This window comes from Protopterus annectens, chromosome 11.part0, assembly GCF_019279795.1.
Source record: "Protopterus annectens isolate FY-2018-M chromosome 11.part0, PAN1.0, whole genome shotgun sequence".
NCBI lineage: Eukaryota > Metazoa > Chordata > Ceratodontiformes > Protopteridae > Protopterus > Protopterus annectens.
In genome coordinates, this window is record NC_056745.1 from 1,556,993,043 (window position 1) to 1,557,018,134 (window position 25,092).

A 25,092-nucleotide genomic window follows, 5' to 3' on the forward strand; every position below is an offset into this window, starting at 1 on the left:
TGAACAGGATACCACCAGAGATCCAATTCTTCCAGTCTAAACCTTGCTTTCCACTTGGATAATTGGGTTACTCCAAAGAAAAGGTGGGGGGGGGGGGGGCATTATCTTCTTAGCCCTGCCCCTTTTAAGAAACCACTGTTCAGACCACAAATCCAGACCTCCAGGATCCCACACCTTGAAGGAAGGTGAAGAGAGGTGGTGTTCTTTTTCTTATATATCATTATTGCTAATTCATTTGATAACCATAGTGGAGTTTCTGCTCTCTTAGCCCTCAGGTAACACCATCCTGTAGAAGCAAACCCATATCTGTATAAGTTGGAATGCCAAATCCACTCACTTTTGTATGTATGAAAAGTTTTTTCCAGTAAATACACGAAGGACAGACATTCCACAAAATGTCCAAAGTACAAACTTGAATTTTGCCAAGATAAGGTGAGAGAATAGCATGACAGAGATGTCTCAAAATGAAAAGTGCTTTGGGCAAAATAAACCTTTTTATCACTTGAACCTTAAAAAAATTCCAAACCATATTTTTTACTTCTGTCATTATAGGTTTAAAAATGTCCTGTATTAACTACTCCATGGTTTCCTGCATTGTAATACTCTGGTATCTAGCCTGATGCATTGCCCTACAGGGGAATACCTATCCCCCCAAATTTCCATCACTGTATGCCACTTTACTAAAGGCCACAGAGTAGTTTTCTCATTATTTACCCTAAGACCTGTGACCACCAAATCTTTGTCCCTGTGACCACCAATTCTTTGTCTAGGGTCCCTAATACAGTGTTCAGTTGTTGGCCTGGGTTGCTGAGCCAAACCACACAATTGTCTGCGAACCAGGTTGATGAACTACAAGATGATTATGTTTGACTATGTGGGAAGAATGAAAGATGCCCTTCTAGATCAATGTTGCAGTATTCTTCAACATATGCCTCTCCTGCCATGCATAGCCCAACATGCAGCCAGTATACCAAAACCTTTAGATCTTGTATGCACCATATGTCACACATGTGTTCCCAAAGTAGGATGTAGGGCATAAAGGTGATGTACAAATGCAGTTATCCAGAACTTATTTGCCGCCATTCCAAACACCGTCATAGCTTGTCAGTCTGAACACGTTTTGCTGTGATGAGTACTTAGCCATCAGATAAGTGCCCTGTCATTTATTTTTTCTTTTTATTATTATTCATCTTGTTTTTCTTTGTTACCTGGAGTTCATGTCATCCAAGAAGGGAAGACATTAGTGTGGGAGGCAGATTCCCCATAGGGACCATCATGAACAGTGTATTTTTTTTTTGTTTTGGTGCTTTCCATGACCCTACCTCCTGTAGTAGTCTTAGAATCCTGTTGTCTTCCATGGCCATCTATCTAGAGAACCAGAGGCTTAAGCAATTAGCCCAGGGTAGCATGGCTGAACTGATTAAACCCGAGGTACTGCCATTAAGTACTAAGGCCAAGAAATTTCAGCTATATTCTTTGGATGTTGAGTCTCTACTGGATGTCTCTTTAGAAGCTGGTTGGTTGCGTTGTAGGCTGTCTGGTGTTGAATTCAGATTCCTATCCCATGACCCCATCAGAGGCTGGCATGTCCTCTTAGACTTTGCAGGTGTCTGCTCCAGACATCAAGGGGGGAACTATGGTTGATTATTTCAGAGGATCCTAGAGGGATTCTGCAGAGTTTGGTCAGGGAAGAGGTTTTGGGTGCTGTTTTTGCACCCCGTCAGGGTTTGGAACCTCCAGTGTATGTTAGGGCTGAAGTCTGTACCAAGAAGAAACAGAAGACTAAATATTCTTCTGTAAATCCTAAGGATCACCTAAGGGAATGGCAGGAGTTTACTTGGGGCCTGTTTAATGCTTTAATGGCCTTGAAACCTCCCCAAGATTTTTCTGCCCTTACTCCCCATTGGACTTCTTCTCCTTCCAAAAAGGCCTAGGGAATCCGATTAATTGAATGAGAATTCAGAGTTTGATAAAGGGTCCTTGTTTTACACTTCCCAGATGCCTTCTCCTTTGGCTTATGTCTCTGATGAAGAGAAGTCCATTTACCCTAAGTCTCCTTTGGAGGAGTTGTCTTTTGGGGACACAGTAGCCAGAATGATGGAATATTTTAAGTGGGATTCTTCTGTAAGACTCCTGATTCTCAGCCCCCTACTCCAAAGAAACATGACAAGTTCTCTAAGTCTCTGAGGAGTGTCAATTCCTATTTAAGTGTCCTTTTGTTGACCCTGCTGAGGCATCAGTCTCCTCTTACAAGCCTTCCAAGGTTTTCCCCCCTTCCAAACTTCTGCCATCAGACAAGGATAGTACGGATATGGAGAGGATTGGGCAGCTTCTACTTTGGCCGTTAGGGTCATTAATTACCAGACCCACATGACCAGGTATGCCCTGGCCTTTATTGCCAAGGCTTGTCAAGTTATTTCTGACCTCCATGATTCTGAAGGGACGTCTTCTACTTCATCTGTTTTGGGTTCTACCTCACAGGTGGTTCACCTCTCCATCAAGTGCAGCTGTGATGCTGCTGATGCCTCTTCCAGAGCTGCTGCCTTTGGGTCTGTCATGAGGTGTTACTCTTGGCTTCGTCTGCAGTATTTACCTTAAGACATTAAGGCTAAGTTGCTGGATGCTCCTTTGGATAATAAGAATCTCTTTGGGACTGCTGCTGCTATGTTTTAAAGTCTCTTCAAGAAAAAGGCAAAGATTTGCAGGATCTTAAACATAAGTTTGCATCCCATATCCCCTAAGTTCAAGAGGGACTATCCTATTAGGTCTGGTTTTGTTCACAAACAGCCACGTAAGACCACTAAAGACAAGAAGTGTGGTAGGTAAGCTCCTCCTACAAAGTCTTGCCAGGCTCCTGTGGCTCAGAAGCTTTCTCTTTCTGACAAGCCTGCTTCTCTTTGACATTTTGTCCCCTCTAACCCTCGGCCAGGTTCCCTTGTCCTTTTGACTCTCCTTCTGTCTTGCAAACTGGCAACTCATCTCCGTCAGAGTTACTTCATGGTGTGGAACTCTCTCCCTCCTTTTTCAGGGATTCCTCAACCTCATCTAGAACAGCTTCCTCTTTTCTCAGAGGTTCTTGGGTCACAGGTGGAGCAGGGGACTATTCGACCAGTTCCTCCTTCTCAGGCGGGAAAGGGTTATTACTCCAAAATGTTCCTGGTTCCTCACATAGAGGGAACTTGGAGACCTAATCTGGATTGCTCCTTTGCTCAACACATTTCTCAAGATTCCTTCATTTTGGATGCTTTCTATTCAAACACTGTTTCTTCTGTTGCTGCCTCAGGCTTTTCTGGTGTCCTTGGATCTGAAGGACGCTTACCTTCATATTCTCATTCACCCTCATTTCAGGAATTTTTATGTTTCCCTGTTTATTCCTCTCATTTTCTGCTTTGCCCTTTAGCCTCTCTGCTGTCCCAAGGGTATTCACAAAACGTCTAGCTCCTGTGATTGCCTATTGCAGGCTCCAAGGCATTCAGATTTTTCCTTATTTAGACAACCTGTTAATTCAGGCTCTTTCTCACAGTTGTGTTTTACAGGCTCTGGAGTTCACCAGAAATTGTAGTTTATTGGCTGTTTGGGCAGTTTTTCCATCTCTTTCAACTTTCTGGTTTAAAAGCCTGCGTATGCGCTTTTCCTGCCTTTCCTGTAACTAGTGTAGTCCAGATACATATTTGCTCTATCCAGGACTGTATGTAAGCTTCTGAGCAACCCAAGCCTTTCTGTGCTGGTGGGAAGCCTTCTAGCTTATTAGTGGGAGTGGTAAGCACTAGGTAGCCTATCTACCACAAGAGGAGTGGTTTCTGGCCCAGAAATTGTAGTTTATTGGCCGTTTGGCCAGCTTTTCCATCTCTTTCAACTTTCTGGTTTAAAAGCCCACATTTCCTCTTGTTTCCTGCCTTTCCTGTAACTAGTCTAGTCCAGACACAGATTTTCTGTATCCAGGACTGTTTGTAAGCTTCTGAGCCATGCCAAAGTCTGCTCTTCAAATTTTCCCTTAGATCTGCTAGTTCTCTCCTCTCCTGCACTTTTTCTAGCTTATCAGTTTAGCACTCTACCAGACTTCTTGTAGCAATTATTGCAGCGCACAAAAGTGCTACTAGCACTAAACGTTCTGGAAGGAAATGGCTCCAGTACTTATTATTAATGCCCACCCCTCCAGGCATGTCTAAAGGTCAATTCCCTGTGCTTTCTCCTACTAACCTGGTGAACTTGAACATCCTGAGGCAATGTAGCAACTGCCTCATGTACACTAACAACCCTCTCCTCTTACCTCCCAACACTCAGACTTGCGAGAGATGCACTTATGTATCCAAATTGGAAGCCACACACTGTCCAGCCAAGACTGGAAGAGGAGAAGGTCAACACTTGCACCACACCACATGGATCACATACACCTCCAGAACACAAACACCAGCATTGCTTTCACATAAAACAGAAACCACACACCCACCTTCGTGGAGGCTCTCAATAAAAATCTACCCAAAACACAATACTAATCATGAGACACATAACTCTCCTAAACAGTGTGCCACTCAACCAAAGCCCCTAAGGCAAAACAGCATGCCCAAGACACTAGTCATAGGTGACTCGATAGTGAAGGCACACTGATGTTCCATTCACTAGGTTGAGTAAGGACAAAGTAACAGTCAGCTGCCTATCAGGTGCCAGGATCTGCCACATAATGCATGCACTCATGTCCCTTGACAACGGGTACAAATATGACTTTGTCATGTTATATGTAGGTGTGAATGACCTGAGACATACCTCCCTGGGCTACATGAAAAGGGACATGGAGGAGCTCTCGGATTATGTAGCCCAGGTGGGTATGACCCTAGCCTTGAGCAGCATCCTACCATCACCCAGAATGATACCACAGTACAAGCAGAAAATAATTGATTTCAGCAATTGGCTAAGTTTCTGGTGTCATTCTAAGAGGGATCCAGTTATCTGTCTGCCTGGGATGACATGATTGACAGACCTCAATGCTTTGCCAGAGATAGCCTGCATCTGTCACTCCTGGGCTTCCAGATACTGCCCAAGACTCTTGCTACTCCTATAATGCCTTTTTAGGTGGTGTTCCAAAGACCAAATTACCACCGTAACAGCTGCAAACAAATGCAGTCTGAGGGTCATGCTGCCCAACGCTAGAAGTCTAAATCTCAAAATGCACTCACTCGAAGCACTCCTTAAAATGGAGCACATCAACATTTGTGCTGTAACAGAGACCTGGTTCAAGGCAGCAGAAAGCACCCCTGCACTACCAGACTATAACTCATTCCACACCTTTCGGCCCAGAACTTGGACCGAAGCTCCAAAGGCGGTAGTATTTCCATATTCATAAAAGATGCACACACCTCCAGACTGCTAGCCCAACATAATGCATCTGAGAAACTTCAGGTGCAGCTAACATTGGGTAAGGCATCGATTCAGGTCGTAGCCTGCTATAGGTCCCCAACCATGTCCCAAGACCCACACTTCACATTCCTAAGCACCCTGGAGAATATTAGCGTCCAACCTAACACTCTCATACTGGGTGACTTCAACTACCCCTCCATTAATTGGGAAAGCTACTCATGTACCAATGCACTTGCCCAACGTTTCCTGGAATTCATTAATTTCAATGCCCTAGACCAGCTTGTTCTTACCCCCACTAGAGGTAGCAACATCCTTGACCTGGTCATTACTAACATGGGCGACTATTGCTCTACACCAGTAGTCAACTCCTGTCTGGTTAGATCCAACCACAAACTAATCACCTTGGAAATCCACATCCCTCCCACCCACCCCACAAAGGTAACCACCATGAAAAACATCTCCAAAGCTAACTTTGGGCTCTTAAAAACAGAGGTGGATAACTTCACGGCAGCCATGCAAATGGAGAATAGTTGCATGACCACCGAATCATACACCAATGCACTGTACAAACTTGTACACAAATGCATGGATCTCGCCATACCCAATAGAACCAAGACACTCTCCTCCAAAAAAGGAAATAAATCTGGTGGTCCCCTGCCATAAACAAACTCTACAACAGAATGAGGAAACTGATGCAGAATAAGGTGAAGTCCCAAGACTCTGGAAAAACTCCCTTATCAGCCTCAACAAAAAGTTGAGATCCTTCATCAAATCCTCTAAAACTAGCTATGAAAACAGAATTGCAGCAGATAGTAAAGACAACCACAAGGCCTTCTATAGTTATGTAAAGAATCTCCACGGCAATACCCAGATTTGCTCTGAGCTACTGCACAGTGATACCTCTCATACCAATAACAGTCAAAGAGAAGCCACGCACGGATGGCAAGTGCAAAGGCCAAAAATATCCACAATAAAAAGCACAAACGGCCAGCACAAAAGAGGAATCCAATCTTTATTTAAACATAAAGCAGATGGATTTCGGCCCTAAAGACCTTTATCAATGCAAGGAGACAAAGTAGTATAATGAAACACCATTTTTAAATGCAGTCCTTGTTTGTTCCACCAATCAGAACAAAAAAAGATATTAATTTAAATGCAAAGAACACACTCACAACAAAATGTGTACTCAATACAGCTACAAAGAAAATACCAAATGCAGGTTATATAAACATATTTAATGAGCTGAGGATGAAAACCTAAAAATTAAACAATGCTAAAAAATTATTATAAAAACCTATGAAGTAGAAATATCCCTGACAGGGACCTATATTCCAACCTACTAAATTCAATCTTGGTAGTATATTTAGTATATGTCTCTAAAGATGATCATTAAGTCCAGGGGGAAACAAACCCCTCAGACGAATGATCCATGACCTTTCCTTTTTATTTAGAAGTTCATGCCATTTGTTTTTGGAAAATCTTGAACCCACAACCTTGTCAATGATGGTAAAATGAATCCTAGCCATTTTGTGAACCAATGTGTGCTTGTATAACGCATTTGTAATGACCTTATTTCTAATGTTACTCAAATGTTCTGAAATCCGTAATTTGAAAGACCTAGATGGTTGACCTATATAAAATGCAGAGCAGTGGCACTCAGCCAAATAGATCACACTACTGCAACTGCAATTTGTAAGAGTCTGGATTTCAAAAACATCTGTTGTATTTTTGGTGGAGAATTCCTTGGTTTTCAATACATATTTACAGAAAGTGCAATGTTCACAGGGAAAACAACCATACATTTTAGTACCATCTAAAGTGGGTTGAGTTTTCACTTGAAAGGATGAATGCCTTTTATAAAAACTGAAATGTCCCACTAGAGTAACCCCTCTTTGATAGGAAAAAGCACATCTGTTGTCCAATGTTCTAGCCAAATATTCATCAGAACGTAAAATGTCTCAGTGTTTTTGTATCAACTGAGTGAGGTGTTTAGTATTTTACCAAAAGTGGTAGTGAATCTAATTTTAGATTCTTGATGGGATTTAGAAACTTTATAGATAAGCAATTCTTCCGTAGACATCTTATCCACAATAGAACTGGTATGTGACAAATGTCTGGCTGAATACCCCCGTTCTACAAATCTCAGGGTTAGATCCTCATTGAAATGGGCAAGATCTGTCTGACCTGAACATACCAAGCCAACAGATATTGCCAATATACTGGTAGACAGATTCAGTGCCAACTTTACCCATCTCCCCCCACCAAAGGACCAGTCACAATACCAGTAGATTGCCAGGCACCCAGGATTACTGCTGCACAGGTTAAAACAGCACTGTCCAAGGCCAAGAATACAGCTTCTATGGGACCTGACAATATTCCTGGCTGTGTTCTACATGAGCTACAGAGTGAACTGGCAACTAACCTGTGTGCCCTGTTCATTCACAGCCTCACCTCAGGCTTTGTCCCTACTGAGTGGTGCACTGCTACAGTCATCCCTCTCCACAAACGAGGAGCGACTACAGACCCTGGGAACTATTGCCCCATTAGCCTAACAAGTCTGATATGCAAAGCTATGGAATGTATCATCATGGACCTAATAAACAGAGATATAGGGATTCTCAAAACTCTGGATCCCACACAGTTTGGTTTTGTGAAGGGTAGATCATGCCTGCTCAACCTGGTTGACTTCTTTGAGTCAGTCACCAGAGTTGTGGATGAAGACAACGTGGTTCATACAGCCTACCTTGATCTGGCCAAGGCCTTTGATACCATTCCCCACTCAGGAATCATAGAAAAATTCACTAAGCTAGGCATCAACTCCTGCATCACTAGGTGGGTTGCAAACTGGCTCACAGATAGAACCCACGGTGTGAAAGTAGCTGACTCCAAGTCAGACTGCTGACCAGTCATGAGTGCAGTCCAACAGGGTTCAGTCCCGGGTCCTCTTCTGTTTGGTATCTAGTTCTCTGAAGTCCTGGCCAACACAAAGGGACTCTGGCTGACAAAGTTCGCAGACTATTGCAAGTTGGGAGCTATTATTAACTCTCCAAGTGATGTTGACATCCTACAGAAAGGCCTCATTGAGACCATGGTGTCAGAACCATGCCAAAAATGTGTTGTCATCCCCTTTGGGAAAAACCTGGTTCCCATGAATTACCACATTGATGGCAGTCCACTGAACACAGAAGGCATTATAAGAGATCTGGGAACACAGGTTGACAGCAACCTCTCTTTTGACCACCACATTGCCACTGTGGTCAAAGTCCTTCTATGTGGCACATCTCATTACTAAGGGTTTTGCATCCAGGAAGAAAGAGGTCATTGTCTCCCTCTACTCTTCCCTCATTAGGTCAAACTTCGAGTACAATGCCCCATTTGGCATGTACCTCACTAGACACTTGCAACAACTGGAGAGGCCACAAAAATACCTCACAAAGAGGATCCTAGGCCTTAAACACTTGTCCTATATGGACAGACTCAAAAAACTCCAACTATTGTCTGTCTCATATCACCTACTTAGAGGTGATCTCTGCTTGACTTACAAAGCCATGTCTGATGCTACATCTAAAGAAATCCCAATCCCTCCACACCACATGCTTCAGAGACCTCAACCTCAGTATCACAATCAAGAGAACATGCTGGAGGGACAGGTTCATAACTCAGATACTGCCCATGCTATGGAATAGACTTGCCATACATGTCAAACATAGCACCTCACTGGCCCTCTTCAAGAGAAATCTCAATGAGTGGATGGGAAATAGAAAATTCACCCTGGGGATCACTCCAGTGGCTCTCCTCGACAGAGGCACTGGGAACTATCGTTGGGTGGCAAGATGCCAGGGTAATCCTGTGGGCTAGGCTTGTAAAGGCTCCAGGGCCATTAGCCTAGTACACACCTATGACCCATATCTCTTCTTCAGAATCTGGGGTTTACTATCAGCTTTCAAAAGTATGCCTCTTAGAATCATGTTTATGTGGGTTGCAGGATTCAGACAGTGCTAATGTTGGCCTCTCTTCCATCTCCAAAGACGTGGTCCTCGTCAATTTTCTTTCAGTCTCTTCTTCCTCTGCCTGACATTCCAGCCAGAGAGTTTCTTCAGGCCCTAGGATTCATGGTCTCTTCTGTTTCGATGCATCCTATTGCCAGACTGCATATGTGTAAGCTTTGATGATACCTCATCAGTTTGGCTTCAGCATTGCCACCCTCTGGATTTCAGAATGTTTCTCCTTTATTGTCTCAAGAAGGAGTTTGAGTGGTGGATTCAGCAACTTGCAGTCATGCCAGGCCTACCCTTTCAGCCTCCAGTTCCTTCTCAAGAACTGTTCACAGATGCCTCAGACATGGGGTGTAGGGCTTCTTGTGGTCACATAGGTCTCTGGCCTCCCCATCAGAATTCAGACCATATCAACATCAAAGAGATGAGTGCTCTGATTCTGGCCTTTCAGGCTTTTCACCTCATGGTTTCTCCAGGCTCCCTGAAGGTTTACACAGGTAACACCACAGTGATATGGAATGTCAACAAGTGGGGGTGGGAAGACTTATCTTCTTTGCAAGTTGGCTCTTCAGGCCTGGGATCTGGCTATCTGTTATTATCCAACTCTTTAGGCAGTCTATATTCTTTTAGAGAAAAATGTAGTGGCAAACTCCTTGAGCAGGTTCAAAACATAGGCTCATGAAAGGATGCTTCACAGAGATGTGTGTCTGGACATAGTCCATCAGTGGGGGTATTCTTCGGATAGATCTTTTTGCCTCCACTCCTCTCAACAGGCAGCTCCCCTCTCTTCTGTTCCAGAGTGCCATGCCATCTAGTGTGGAAGATGGACACTCTTTCTTTTTTCTCTTGGAAGGGGATATTTCTCTGTGCCTTCTCTCCCCTTCTTCTTCCAAGACTCCTGCAGAAGATTCAGCTGAACTCCCCAAAAATCTTGGCTAATGACTCCCTTTTGGCCAAGACAACACTTGTTCCCCCCTAAGTGCATCTGGCCAGGGGCAGTCACCACAAGTTACTTTATGGGTTGGACCTCCTCAGACAGGACAAGGGTCACTTATCCATCCTCACATTTCCACTCTTCAAATGACACTGTGTATTTCTGTCCTATTGATTTAGTGTTTTTGTATAAAGTCGGTCTTTTGCTGTGAATCTCATAAGAATTGTTGGTATTATTCAATGATTTACAAGCTGTGTTTTATGTATTTATTTTTGTTGTTGAGTTTGAAATTTTATTACCTCTGTTTTTGACCATTTACTGTTTAGATATTTATTTGTATTTAATGGTTTGGTGGGCTGGTCCTTGGACCATTTTTCAGCCACTACTTGGGTGCACAAGCATAGTTGCAGGTCTGAATACAGTATTGATTGCTTAGTAATTAAAAATGGACGGACTATTTTGGAGATTTTCCAGCCTTCAGTTGTATTAGTTGTTATGGTACTCTAGTTTTAACTCCTTCTTTTGGCTTAACTAAAACAGATCACAATGTGCGTGCTCTTGTATTGCCTAGGCTACCCTAATGTCACCGTCTAGCAGTGTATAAGAAAGGGTGTCCCACTTTTAACAGTAAAACCTCAAGGGTCAGAATTTGAAGGGAGTATTGATTGCTGTTGCTGGGGATTAATCTCCCCTGAAGAAGTTATTGCTTCTGTGACAGTATGTTTCTAGAATTTGCCGCCAAACTCCTAACAGTCACTTTTCTTGTGTACTTGCTTTCCAGTCAGAAATTGGCACAAGGTACATACTGCATGAAGTCTGGTCTTACTAGGAATCATTCTTAATTATTCATTGCCTGCATGTCAAGAAATCTGACTTCATTTGTATGTTTCACAGTTTTTGTACTGAGTCATCTCTCCATTGTAGATGATGATGCTCTTTGTGTTTCATTGCTGCAGTCCTAACCATTGGGTTATCCATGCTGTGGTAGCCCTCAGTCGGTCCGAATACCAGAGTCAAGGTTTTGTGCATCAGCTGCTGTTGCTTGCTGGGTGACGTCAGGTCACCCGAGCTATAAAGGAGACTAGGCGATGCCATTACCTCAGCCTTTCTTGGCGTGGAGCCTGTAGCAGAAGCAATTCGCAACAGTGCTGGTCGGCTGTTTCCAGATTTCGAACTTAAGCTGAAAACGTCTAAAACTAAGTACCCCATTGGGGATCCTTACTTTTTCTTGCACTAACTGATGTCTGAAAAAGTCAATAACTGTCTTGCCTGTGGAAAGCAAATACCACACTGAGACTTCCATTCTTACTGCGTCACTTGCTTAGGCCCAGATCACGATGTACCCTGCTGTCAGTTCTGTGCCCTCTTTAACGCTAGAACTATTCATCGTAGAGCTCTGTTTGTAGCCAGTTATTTTCGTCTTCCATCTCCGATTACCGATATGCCATCCATCAGTCAGCAAACCTCAGATCTTCCGAAAAAATGTAAAGATATGGATAGAGGCAGACTGCTTAAGGCCAAGCCTTCCGACAACACCACCACAAAATGGGTCATCAGTTCTTCGGAATTCAGTGAGGCATTTTTGCATCCCCTGATGCCTGATTATATTACTTCGCAGGCCTCTACTGAGACCCTTTCAGAGTCCTGTATGCCGCAGATATCTGCATAGTCTAACTAGCCTTTGGCTGTCTCTGCCTCAGTTGGGTCTGGAGCTGCTAAGCAGGCACCGGCTTCTGAGGATACCGCGCACACTTCAGATTTCACTTCAAGGCCTTCGCCCTCTCTTCTGACGAGCACACTGACAGCACCGAGGGATACTCTTCAGGCCAGACTTAGAGCTACTCCAAAGAAAACAGCAAAAAGTCTCCATTCCACTACTCCTCAAACTAGAATGTTTAAAATGGCAGAGGCTGTCATCAATTTCATCCGGGGTAATCAGACCACTCCAGCCAAACGAAGGGAAACTTCTCCAGACATCCAATGGGATTTAGACTCAGAGGGATCTGACTCCTCTGTTTTTGAAGAGGAAAATTCTCTTACTGCCTATAAAGACTCCGGTGCAGAAGAATCTACTCCTTCTGTATCACCTCTGGAGAAATTTTCCTTTGGGGAAACCCTCCACACTCTCAGGGAACACTTCCAATGGGAATCAATGGATTTCCCTCAACCCAAGAAAAGACTAAGAGAGTTTCTGGACCTACCCCAGCATAGGCCTCTGGCCATCCCACCCATCTTGGAGATGGTAGATGATGTTTACCAAGAATCCAGCCTTACCCCTGACACCATTCCACCTGCCCCCAGAAAACCTGACAGGTACTACAGGGTACCTGACTCGCATAAATTCCTCTACAGAAATCCTATAGCAAATCCAGAGGTGATTACTCAGGGACCTAAGGGAGTTAAGACCACCTCTGCAAAGGATCCTACTCCCTCAGACAAAGAATCCAGGGCCATGGACAGATGGGGTAAAAAAGTATATACCTCTGCAGCTTTAACTATAAGGGCTATCAACTGTCAGTTCCATATGTTAAAATATCAACAGCACACTTTGGAACTTTTGAAACAGAAAATTTCTGCTTTACCAGATTTTGCCAACAATAAAGAGATAACAGAATTACTGCACTCTTCATCTCAGGTAGCAAAGCACTCCTTGCACTGTGGATTTGACACCCTAGAAGCATGTAACAGGGCCGCAGTGACAGGATCTGTTATCAGAAGACATGCATGGTTGAAGGAACAACCTCTCCCTGATCATGTCAAAGCTAAAATCATGGCTTCACCTCTTGACAAAGACCACTTGTTCGGACAGAAAACTGAAGAGGTACTTCAAAAGATGGTAGACAAAGCAAAATTGATGCAGACTGTTAAAGATTTCCTTCAAGTACAACCTCCTAGGTTCAGCAGAAATTTTCCCTCTAAACACCAGTCCTTTCCTGCATCAAACAGGCAGGCACAAGCCAAAACCCATAGGGACAGACCCACCAGGACTCAAACTCTGGGCCAGCAAAGAACTAAATAGTGGCCCCCCTCAAACACTAGAGCAGGGAGTTCAAAAGCAACCTTGTATGAAAAAAACTCTCAATGACTACCTTTTCCATCTCTGCCTGCCTCCACCACACTAAATGCTAGGAGGAAGGCTGTCTCTATGTAGAGAAAATTAGAACTCTATAACCATTGATCAATGGGTCTTAAAAGTCATTGCTCAGGGGTACAAATTCAATTTACGAGAACTACCACCTCCAAGAGGGTACCCAGACCTACCTCCAAACCATTGGGCAGAAGCACTAAAACAAGTGAAAAACCTAATATCCCTAGGGGCAGTAGAACATGTACCTCCAGAACAAGTTGCAGAAGGATTCTATTCCAGACTATTTCTTGTTCCTGGTTTAGAGGGGATTTGGCGTCCCATTCTGGCCCTATCCTTTCTCAATACCTTCCTGGTAATCCCAAAATTCAAAATGCTTACCTTACAACAGCTTCTACCAATCCTGCCAAACAAAGCTTGGATGGTCACCTTAGACCTAAAAGATGGTTACCTGCACATCCCAATAAGGAAGTCATGCAGAAAATTCCTGTGCTTCAGAGCAGGATCATTACACTTTCTATTCTCTGCTTTGCCATTTGGCTTATCTACTGCTCCGAGGGTATTCACCAAATGTCCAGCTCCTGCAGGCAAATCATTGCACAGATTTACACTTACCTGGATGACTGTCTCATCCTGGCAGACTGCAAGGAACTGCTCCTGCAGCACCTCTTATTTGTAAAATTCCTACTCACCTCTCTGGGGTTCACTATCAATGAAAGGAAATCAAAACAGGCACCTACCAGGAAAATCATATTTCTGGGAGCCTTACTGGACACAGAACAGCAAATGGCCTTTCTGTCCCCAGAAAAACAAAGTTTTCTACCAAAGTACTTCACTACTCTGGCCTCCCAAACCCAGCTTTCTGCCAGGACTTCCTGCAAGCTCTAGGGAACATGGCCCCATGCGTCCTGGTACCTCTGGCCAGACTGCACATGAGGAAAATTCAGTGGTACCTAAAGAACATATGGTGTCAACACTCACAACTTCTGGACACCTCCCTGCCTGTCATCCCTTGCATAAGATCCAAGTTCCTGTGGTGGACCCATGCCTGTGCTCTGAAGAAGAGACTTCCATTCACCCTCCATCCATCAGACCAGACCATAACTACAGATGCTTCGAACATAGGCTGGGGCATCCACCTAGAAGGCTGATGCGCCCATGGTCTCTGGGATGCACAAATACTACCCTTGCACATCAACCAAAAGGAAATGATAGCAGTGCAAAACTCTCTGGCATCCTTCAAACCCTACCTCAAGCCAGGTGGTGTTCTCATAAAAACAGACAACACCACAGTCATGTGGTACATCAACAAACAGGGAGGAACTCAGTCTTGCCCCCTGTGCAGACTAGCCATGAACCTGCGGCTAGCGGCCTCATCCATGGGGACTACATCTTATAGGCCAATACCTACAGGGCATCAACAACACCCTAGCAGACCAACTAAGCAGAAACCTGCTGGACCCACATGAATGGCAAATCCACAGAGACATTTTTCTGCAAATAACCCACATGTGGGGGAGCCCCCAGGTTGAAGTCTTTGCCTCTCATTTAAATCACCAAGTACAGAAATTCTGCACCAGGGAGTTTCACCCCCTGGCCTGGAAGGTTGATGCCCCGGCCTTCCCTTGGAATACCCTCTTTGTGTATGCATTCCCACATCCTCCTCTCATTCCAAAAGTATTAATCAAGATAAGGGAGGAAAAACCAAGAGCAATACTCATTGCCCCAGATTGGCCCAGACAGCACTGGTACCCCCACTGCTGCTCAGCCTATCTCACCAGCCCCCCTGGCAGCTACCTCTGATACCTCACCTGCTATCCCGGGGGGGGGGGATAGTGCTGCACCCAGACCTTCAGACACTCCAGCTCTCAGCATGGCTTATTCTACCATAACCAACAAGGAATCTGTGCTAAACAAGCAAGTCCTTGACATCATCACAGAAGCCAGAAGGCCCAGAACCAGAAAATCTTATGCTGGAAAATGGAAAAGATTCTGCTTCCAGAGCCAGTCCAAGGGGGCAGACATTCATCTGCCCTCCATTCCTCTTATTCTAGATTATCTGGCTGAGCTTCTTAGTAAGGGTCTCGCCTTCTCCTCCATAAAGATCCATGCCTCTGCCATCTCGGCACACTTTGATAAAGAACAGCCATTGTTCTCCCACCCTCTTATCAAACAATTAATTAGAGGCTACCATAACCAACAAGGGATCTGTGCTAAGCAAGCAAGTCCTTGACATCATCACAGAGGCCAGAAGGCCCAGAACCAGAAAATCTTATGCTGGAAAATGGAAAAGATTCTGCTTCCAGAGCCAGTCCAAGGGGGCAGACATTCATCTGCCCTCCATTCCTTTTATTCTAGATTTATTTGGCTGAGCTTCTTAGTAAGGGTCTCGCCTTCTCCTCCATAAAGATCCATGCCTCTGCCATCTCGGCACACTTTGATAAAGAACAGCCATTGTTCTCTCACCCTCTTATCAAACAATTCATTAGAGGACCCTCTAATATCAGGCCTCCCAGAAGACAGCCCACCGCAGCCTGGGACCTGAGCTATGTTTTAGAAAAACTTACTCTGCCTCCCTTCGAGCCTGCACATCTTCAGAATTGAAGTACCTCTCTTGGAAGACTTTCTCCTGGCTATTATTTCAGCCAGGAGAGTGTCAGAGCTTCAAGCTTTAATGGCTACTGAGCCATTTATCATCTTCCATGCAGACAGGGTCTCCCTGAGAACCAACCCCTCCTTCATGCCAAAGGTGGTTTTGGATGTTACCCTCAACCAGGCCATCCACCTGCCCACATTCTTCCCTAACCCTCAGAACAAGGGGGAAATGATACTGCATTCTTTGGATGTGCACAGGCAGCTGAGATTTTATCTGGATCGTACAAAGACATTCAGGAAAACTGACTGGCTCTTGGTCAGCTTTAAAACTGGGACACAGGGGAAACCAATATCCAAACAGACCATTTCCAAATGGATAGCAAACTGCATACAGTTTTTCTACTCCTTGCATGGAAAACCACCCCCTAGGACCACCAGAACCCATTCCACTAGGGCAACCTCTACTCCCACAGCATTCCTTAGAGAAGTACCCATCAAGGATATCCTGGAAGCTGCCACATGGACTTTAATCCACACTTTCACCAAACACTACCATCTGAATCCATTCTCAAAAGTTAGGGCTTGGTTTGCCTCTGCAGTTCTGTAGGCCATGCTCACCCAATCTTAAGTTTCTATCAACCTTCCACCCTTCTCCTCAGCTTTGGGAATCTTTCCAATGGTTAGGACTGCAGCAGTAAAACACGAAGCACATAGTACTGTTGTGTACACTTGCCATAAATGTAGATGTTTGACTGTTCTCACTGCTGCAGTCATGCTTTCCCTCCCTCCATCCCCCTGATATCTACTGTCCTTAGAGAGACACATATTTCTGTGGGGGTCTCTGACCCCAGGACTACTAATAATTATTAAAATTGGGCTTCTTTGGTTTGTTAAGGCAAGAAAAACAGAGGTAATGGTGTCGCCTGCTCTCCTTTATAGCTCGGATGACCTGACGTCACCCAGCAAGCGACAGCAGCCGATGCAGAAAACCTTGACTCTGGTATTCGGACCAACTGAGGGCTACCACAGCATGGATAACCCAATGGTTAGGACTGCAGCAGTGAGAACACTCGAACATCTACATTTATGGTAAGTGTATACAACTGTACTTTTCGTAATCTAGTAAAAATGGACTATGGTTTCAAAAGAACAGGTGATTCATTTTTGTTTTTGTGGATAAAATGCCTCCAGCTGTATTGTGAATGGTTTCCTTCTAGAATGATCTCAATATGTATTATGATAGTAATAGCATTATGTATCTCAACAGATGTGAAGCGAATGTGACCATTGCTACTGAGACCAACACACCCATTCCAGACTGTGACATAAAGAACAGGCCCAGCCTGTTGGTAGAGAAGATCAATCTCTTTGCCATGTTTGGGACTGGCATTTCCATGAGTACTTGGGTATGGACAAAAGCCACACTTCTCATTTGGAAACGGACTTTGTGCAGGTAAGAATCATCTAGTGAGTGGCATTTGTAGGAAGTGGAAGAACTTGAAGAATCTATTTGCCAAAACAAGCTACTGTTCCTGCTAAGTACTGGAGTAAACTTCATTTTGGAAATTAGGCTGTTTGCTATTATTTGGTTTTGTGACTTACTGCTTATAATGTGTGTACATTAGAACTGTGGTGATATCCAGGGCAGACGGCTGGTGATTTATTGTATACCCAGTGGGTTTATTGTAGTCTGTGCGAAGGTGTAAACACTTACTTACCTGGTATGATGGAGTTGATGCAGAACACATTCCTAGCTGTGTTTTATCTGGGTACCTTGTTATTGTTGCTGTTGTAAGTGATTAGGTGATACCATACTAGGATATGTTGAAGTGATGAAATTGAGTTTTTTGTAAGAGTACAATGTACTGGAATATAGAAGCAGTCAATTTGTGTGTGTTGGCTCAATACAGTGATGTTCTTTTGGTACAAATTCTAGCTAGGTATGTTGGTTTGCTGGGTGATGCAGATGCTAAATTTAAATTTGATGGTTTAATTCTGGATTACACTGGCATGCTTGAGTAAGGCATTAGCTATAAAATAAAGTAAAACTGACTTTTTTATCAAATCTTCCGTATTTAACTCTGAATTCAGTATGATCTCAAAGGTTGAAAGCAATAATAAAGTATTTATTAATTACATCAGAAATTTGAAAGGGAAATTGTGAATTTGGCACAGTGTCAGTAAACAAATGAAGTGTGATTTCTGGCCATAGGACATAGAGAATATGCTTACAGGAAAAAAGAGAAAACAGTCTTCACATAAACAAAAACATTTGTCAGTGTGCTTCACAGATGAGGAGAGGCATCTCTTTTATAACTTTAGGCATGATAACTGTTACTACAGGTAAAATTAAAAACTCCAGTTCTATGAGTTTCCTCTGCTGAACTGAAGAAATTTTAGTAAGACCCCAGTTAGTTATGCTAAGCAAAATACTAGCATGTGGACATGATTCCAATCCATGGCAACAGGCTCTAGTCATACCACTTTGCAAAATGAGGGGGGGTCTTCTCACACCTAAAAAATTGCACTTGATAAAGGGCTGACCGTACATACTGCTTTTGTTATTTATTTATTTTGTTATATACTATTTGATAAATGGGTAGCTGGTCTGTTTGCCCTTTTCAGCCACAACACAGGCTGACTGAGCAGAGAAGCAACAGGATGAAAGAAATGCAGAGTATGTGTTGTAATATTTACATACAGCATTAAACAGATACATTAATAACAGTTAAAAATTTGGGTCTATATGACATCAACGAACGATTAAATGCTCGAATCTCTAAAGGCCGACCTTTAGAGATCGAACATTTAAATGTTCAAAGATGTAATAAAAACAAATTAAACCAAAAAATATTACAGAAAAGGGTTTTAGCAGGGGGGCAAGCCCCCCTGCACCCCCCACACTCCCCGCTACTTAAATATACCAACTGCCGAGATCGCACATCAGTGCACTACAGTGCGGAAACGGGAAATTTCCCCTTCCCCACACTGTAGCACGATCTTGGAGCTGGTATATTTAGGTAGGGGGGTGTGGGGGGTACTTTTACACCCTTTGGTTTTTGTTTGTTACTTGTTTTTTTTTTTTTTTTAAGATTTTCGAACATTTGAATGTTCGATCTGTAAAGGTCAGCCTTTACAGATTCGAACATTTAATTGTTCGTTGATCTAATATAGACCCAAAATTTCACAGTATGGTTCAATACAGCCCCTGAAAGCAATACCATCTGAAAAATATATACATACATTAATTGTTGTGTACTAACTGTTAGGACAGTGATAAAGTTTCTTTGTTTACAGTATGTTACAGTTCCATGGTTTCTTGTGTACAGGTTAAGTTGTAGGTTGTTTAGTCAAAAGAGAGCTTAACCGTTGTCATAGAAGCATTTGAATTTGGATTCTGTTTTTAGATGTTCTTTTAGAGCATCTGTGAAGAGCTTCTGAGTTTCCTAATTTTCAACATTGGAAGGTAACTGGTTCCAGGATGCTGGTCCCAGTTTGAAGAAGGCTCTTCCACCAGTAGTGGTTTTATAAGCTGGTCATATCAGAATGATAGTGTTGTTATGGTTAATTCTGAGTCCTTAGCTGTAATCTTGTATGAGATGGTTCTTTTTAACAGGTGAGCAATACTGATTTAATACTTTGAAGATCAATGCTTTCGGAAGCTCCATTAGTCACTGTTAGCCATTATGATTTTTCAAGTAATTGGCAGAGGTGCATAAACGCAGTCTGTTAAATGCATAAATCTGCAGACTTTATTTTCTTTCATCTGTATTCTGTGGCTATTTGGGGCTGAATTCAGTATGACAAATGGGAGGCCGTACCCCAGTTTAAGTATTAGTACATTTTTGGCAATGGATAAACTGACTGTAGGCAGGAGCAGATGACTGATTCTGTAACAGACTTTTAATTGAGTGAGGAATTTAATAGTGATATTGTCTGTCTGAGTATTAACGATGAGAGAGGAGTTGAGTTAGGTCTAGATGCCTCTGTTTAGTGTCACTTTGTTATATTTTACATAAGGAAAAAACTGACAAACGCTTTTAAATGTCAATCCATGAGTATTTTAATGGTTAAAACACTAACGTATCTTGTATGCCCGATGAGGGTTAAACTGTTGTCTAACTGGACTTTGTGGTGAAGAACATGTTTTTGAACTATTCTGTTGAAGTGTAAAAGTAGGAAATGGGATGTGGATAACCAGATATACCAATTACTGTAAGCTAGGACACATAATAACATCCAAAAAAAAAAAATTAGAGTTCTTCAAAAAGGTTTACCAAAAATATGCACATAGTTCAGTATTAATCATCCTACCTATTAAATAAAGTGCAAAAATGACTTATGTTTTTATCAAGTATTCCATATATAACTATGAACAATCCGATCTCAAAGGTTAAGGCTAAAAACAATAATAAGGTACCACAACCAAGGTATGTTGTTTGGTCTCATAGAACTAGAGCTTTTAATTTTACCTGTGATAACAGTTATAATGCCACTATGTCAGCAAATGTAGCATCACTTTTGATTACAGTATGTATGGCAAGATCATTAAAAACACAGTTTTTAAAGTTGTAAGGACAATGGTAGATGCTTTATTTTGCTTTTGCGTCATCTTAAAAGTACTCAATTGTATTTATTACTGCTTGGTGTAACTGTCATTCTAAGCCTTATGGTTTAAGCACTTGGGCTTCAGACCAGTTGATTTACATTAAGAAGGTTTGTGGTCTGCACTGTTGTGGCAGGACAGGTAGCTTACATCCTTCTAAGTTGGGAACTGCTGATTGAAGGCTTAGTGTCTGTTATTCTAAAAGTGTATTAGTTCTGGTTTAAGCACTTGGGCTTCAGGACAGTTATTCTACATTAAGAAGGTTTGTGGTCTGCACTCTTGTGGGAGGAGAGGCTGGACTCTGTCCTTCTGAGCTGGGAATTTCTGGTTAAATGCTTATAGTGCCTGCATATTTGAACGGTTTCTTACTGAAAATGGTGCGCCTTGTTTGCTGTAGCATAGACTAGATCCAGGCCTGCTGAATCTAGCTTTGTTTGTATAACTTGAGCACTAATCCAGGCCTTCTTTTTTTGGAGAAGGTTCCCCAGTGGCAGGAGTGTGCAGTTAGAACTTGTCTGATTGAAGACTACAGGAACAGGGCTCAGTTTTGAGATTTTTTTACTGGTTAATTGAGTAATTTGTTTAAAAGCCTTTTCTGATTGCTTGCAGTCATCTAAAGCTGTTTTAAGTGTATTATTTACTGTTTTTGCCTTATCTTTTAAAAAAAAAATGTCCTTGTTTCCCACCTTTCTAAGCTAGTATAGTCCAGTTTTCATGCTAGTGCTGAATTCAGGGATGTGTTACAAGTTTCTGAGTTGCCCATACCTCACTTGGATAGAAGGAGGTTTCTCTGTTCACCTGTGAGAGAGGGAGCTTTGAGCAGCCATCTTTCCCTGGAGGAGTGGTTCCAGCCCAGAAGTTAGTAGTTTATAGGCCATTTTGGGCTAATTTCTATCTCTTTCATTTCCCTGTTGTAAAAAACGCGTTTGCACGGTTTTGCATGTCCGGGCAGCGCTGGTTAGCTAGGGCTAAATTATTCCCAGCTCCACCAAGTCTCCTCATCAGTTTTTCCCTTGAAAGTAGTCTAACTCTCAACCTAAGCACTTAAAAAACATCCTACAGTCCAGCACTTGCTCAGACCTAATAGCAAGCACTAATATACCCCGACACTTGATTGCCCAACAGGGCAAGGCTCATTATTCACCCCTCACTAACCAAGTGACTAAGCAGCTCACCCTACTATTCAGGCATGACCAAAGGGCAATTTCAGGTATACTCTCCAGTCCAGCTGGTGAACCTGGGTATCCTGAGGCAATATTACAACTGCCTCATGTACACAGACAACCCTCTCCTCCTACCACAAAACATTAACATATGTAAGAGATGCAATTATATAGCTAAATTGGAGGCTAAGCTCTCTCCACCCAAGACTGGAACAGGCAGTCATGAGGAGAAGGTTAACACTTGCACCACACCTCTAGCCTCATATAGACATACTAAACCAGCACTGGCAAAAATACACATAAATACACAAAATCATACTCAGAGGCTCTAAATAAAAACCTGCAAAAGCATCAGAGACCTCCAAAGCAGACACCCAAAAGACCCTCACCTCCCATCACAAACCAGACAACACATAAAATACAAAATCAGTGTGCCGCACAATCACAGCCCTTAAGGCAAAATAACATACCTAACACACTAGTAATAGGTGACTCTATAGTCAAGCACACTGATGTCCCACTCACTAGGCTGGACAAGGAGAAGGTTACTGTTAGCTGCCTGTCGGGAGCCAGAATCCGAATAACAAAAGCATTCAGGTCAATCCAGAACAAGTACAAATATGACTCTGTCATTGTTCATGCTGGTGTGAATGACCTGAGACGTACCTCCCTGGACTACATGAAAAGAGACATGGAAGAGCTCTCTGATCACGTAGCCCAGGCGGGTATGACCCTGATCCTGAGTAGCATCCTGCCCTCACCAAGAATGATACCGCAGTATAAAGAAAAAATGATCAATTTCAACAATTGGCCAAGCTTCTTGTGTCATTCAAAGGGGATCCAGTGTCTTGTCAGCCTGAGACGACATGCTTGACAAGCCTCGTTGCTTCACAAGAGTCGGCTTGCACCTGTCACCCCTAGGCTTTCGAATACTGGCCAAGGCTCTTGCTGCCCCCATAGTGCTTTTTTTAGGCAAGGCTCAAAAGTCAAACCCACCTCCGTAAACAGCACAAATAAAAAAAATGAGGGTTATGCTACTCAACGCCAGGAGTTTAAATCTCAAAATGCACACACTCAAAGCACTCCTCAGTATGGAGAATGCTGACATCTGTGCAGTAACTGAAACCTGGTTCAGGGCTCCACAGAGCACCCCAGCACTACTGGGCTACAACTCGTACCACACATTTCGGCCACAGAGCATAGACCGAAACACAAAAGGAAGGGGTGTATCCATATTCATCAGGATACCTACACCTCCAGGTTAGTGGTGCAGCATGATACCTCTGAGATCATCCATGTGCAACTAACATCGGGCAAATCTGCAGTGCAAATTGTGGCCTGCTACAGATCACCCTCCATGACCCAGGAACAACACTCCGCCTTTCTGGAGACACTGGAAAACATGAAGGTCCTACCCTATACCCTGATATTGGGCAATTTCAATTACCCTACCGTTAACTGGGAAAAACTACTAAAGTACAAACTCCCGGGTCCAGCGCTTCCTGGAATTTATCAACTGAAATGCCTTGGATCAGTTGGTAAACTCCCCTACCAGAGGTGAAAACATATTGGAACTGGTCATTACCAACATGGGCGACAGGTGTTCTGCACTGGAGGTCAACCCGTCACTGGTTAGATCAGACCATAAACTAATCACTCTGGATGTCCATACCACACCACCGCCCCCAACCAAGGAAACCACAGTGAAAAACTTTGCTATAGCAAACTTCACCTTACTTAAGACGGAGATGGTAAGTTTCACAGCCCCCACGCTAAAGGATAACAGTGTCCAAGATGCAGGAACCTTTACAAATGCACTCTATGAGCACCTACAAGGATGCATGGATCGTGCCATCCCTAACAAAACCAAGACTCACTTCCCTAAGAGAAGGAAACCAGTCTGGTGGACCCCTGCCATAAACAGGCTATACAATAGAAGGAGGAAACTAGTTCAGAAAAAAAGCAAATCCCAAGAAGGAAAGACATCCCTGATCAGTATCAGTAAGAAAATAAGGTCCCTTATAAAATCATCCAAGGCTAACTTCGAAAGAAAAATAGCCAAGGATTTGAAAGATGACCACAAAGCCTTCTTTAGCTATGTCACGAATCTAAGTGGCAACTCGCAGATATGCTCTGAGCTAGTGCAAAATAGCACAAAATATACTGAACCTACTGATATTGCCAACATCCTGGCAGATAGATTCAGTGCAAACTTCACCCCCCTCTCACCCCTAAAAGGGCCCACAACAATACCGGAAAAGTGTAGTGTCCCGGAAATCACAGACGCACAGATGAAAACAGCCCTTTCAAAAGCCAAAAGCATAGCATCAGTGGGGCCAGATGGTGTCCCAGGCTGTGTCTTGCACGAACTACAGAATGAACTATCCCCCCACCTAAACACACTGTTCAACCTCAGCCTCTCTACAGGTTACGTGCCCATAGAATGGCACACAGCAACAGTTATTCCGCTCCACAAAGGAGGGGCCACAACTGACCGTGGTAACTATCGCCCCATAAGCTTGACTAGCTTGGTCTGCAATGCTATGGAGTGCATCATCATGGAACTCATTAACAAAGACATTGGGAACCTCCAAACACTTGACCCGACCCAGTTCGGCTTTGTTAAGGGCAGATCATGCCTACTAAACCTGGTTGACTTCTTCGAGACAGTCACGAAGGTCATAGATGAGAGGAAAGTAGTTCACACAGCCTACCATGACCTCGCCAAGGCTTTTGACACCATTTCCCACTCGAGAATTATAGAAAAACTCACCGTCCTGAACATAAACCCCTACATTACGAGATGGGTTGCCAACTGGCTTACAGACAGAACTCACACGGTAAGAATAGCGGGCTCCAGGTCCGACTCTAAAGCGGTCAGAAGTGGTGTCGCACAAGGCTCGGTCCTGGGACCCCTAATGTTCGGCATATACTTCTCAGAAGTACAGGCAAACACAGGAGGACTATGGCTAGCCAAGTTTGCTGATGACTGCAAACTGGGAACCATAATTGACTCTCTGGCTGACACGGACATTCTCCAGAAGGGCCTTACTGAGATGGACACCTGGTGTCAAAGTCATGGTCTCAAGCTAAATGCCAAAAATGCATAGTCATCCCATTTGGGAAAAACAAAACACCCATGAATTAACACATAGATGGCAGCCCCCTTAATACAGAAGAGGTAATAAGAGATATGGGGACCCAGGTAGATAGTAATCTTTCCTTTGACAATCATATTGCCAAAGTAGTTGGGAAATCCTTCTATGTAGCCCATCTAATTACTAAAGGGTTCACATCTAGAAATAAAGAGGTTATAGTACCCCTCTACTCGTCACTCATCAGACCCATCATAGAGTACA

At 43.3% G+C, this 25,092-nt stretch overlaps 1 protein-coding gene across 1 annotated transcript in view; it reads left to right on the forward strand.

Annotated features, from left to right (window-relative positions):
- SMO (smoothened, frizzled class receptor) overlaps positions 1–25,092 on the forward strand; it is a 558,191-nt gene that overhangs the window by 356,328 nt on the left and 176,771 nt on the right. Inside the window, exon 9 of the mRNA XM_044088830.1 lies at positions 17,232–17,417. Within this exon, the coding sequence (XP_043944765.1) occupies positions 17,232–17,417 (186 nt within the window). The remainder of the gene's footprint in view (positions 1–17,231; positions 17,418–25,092) is intronic.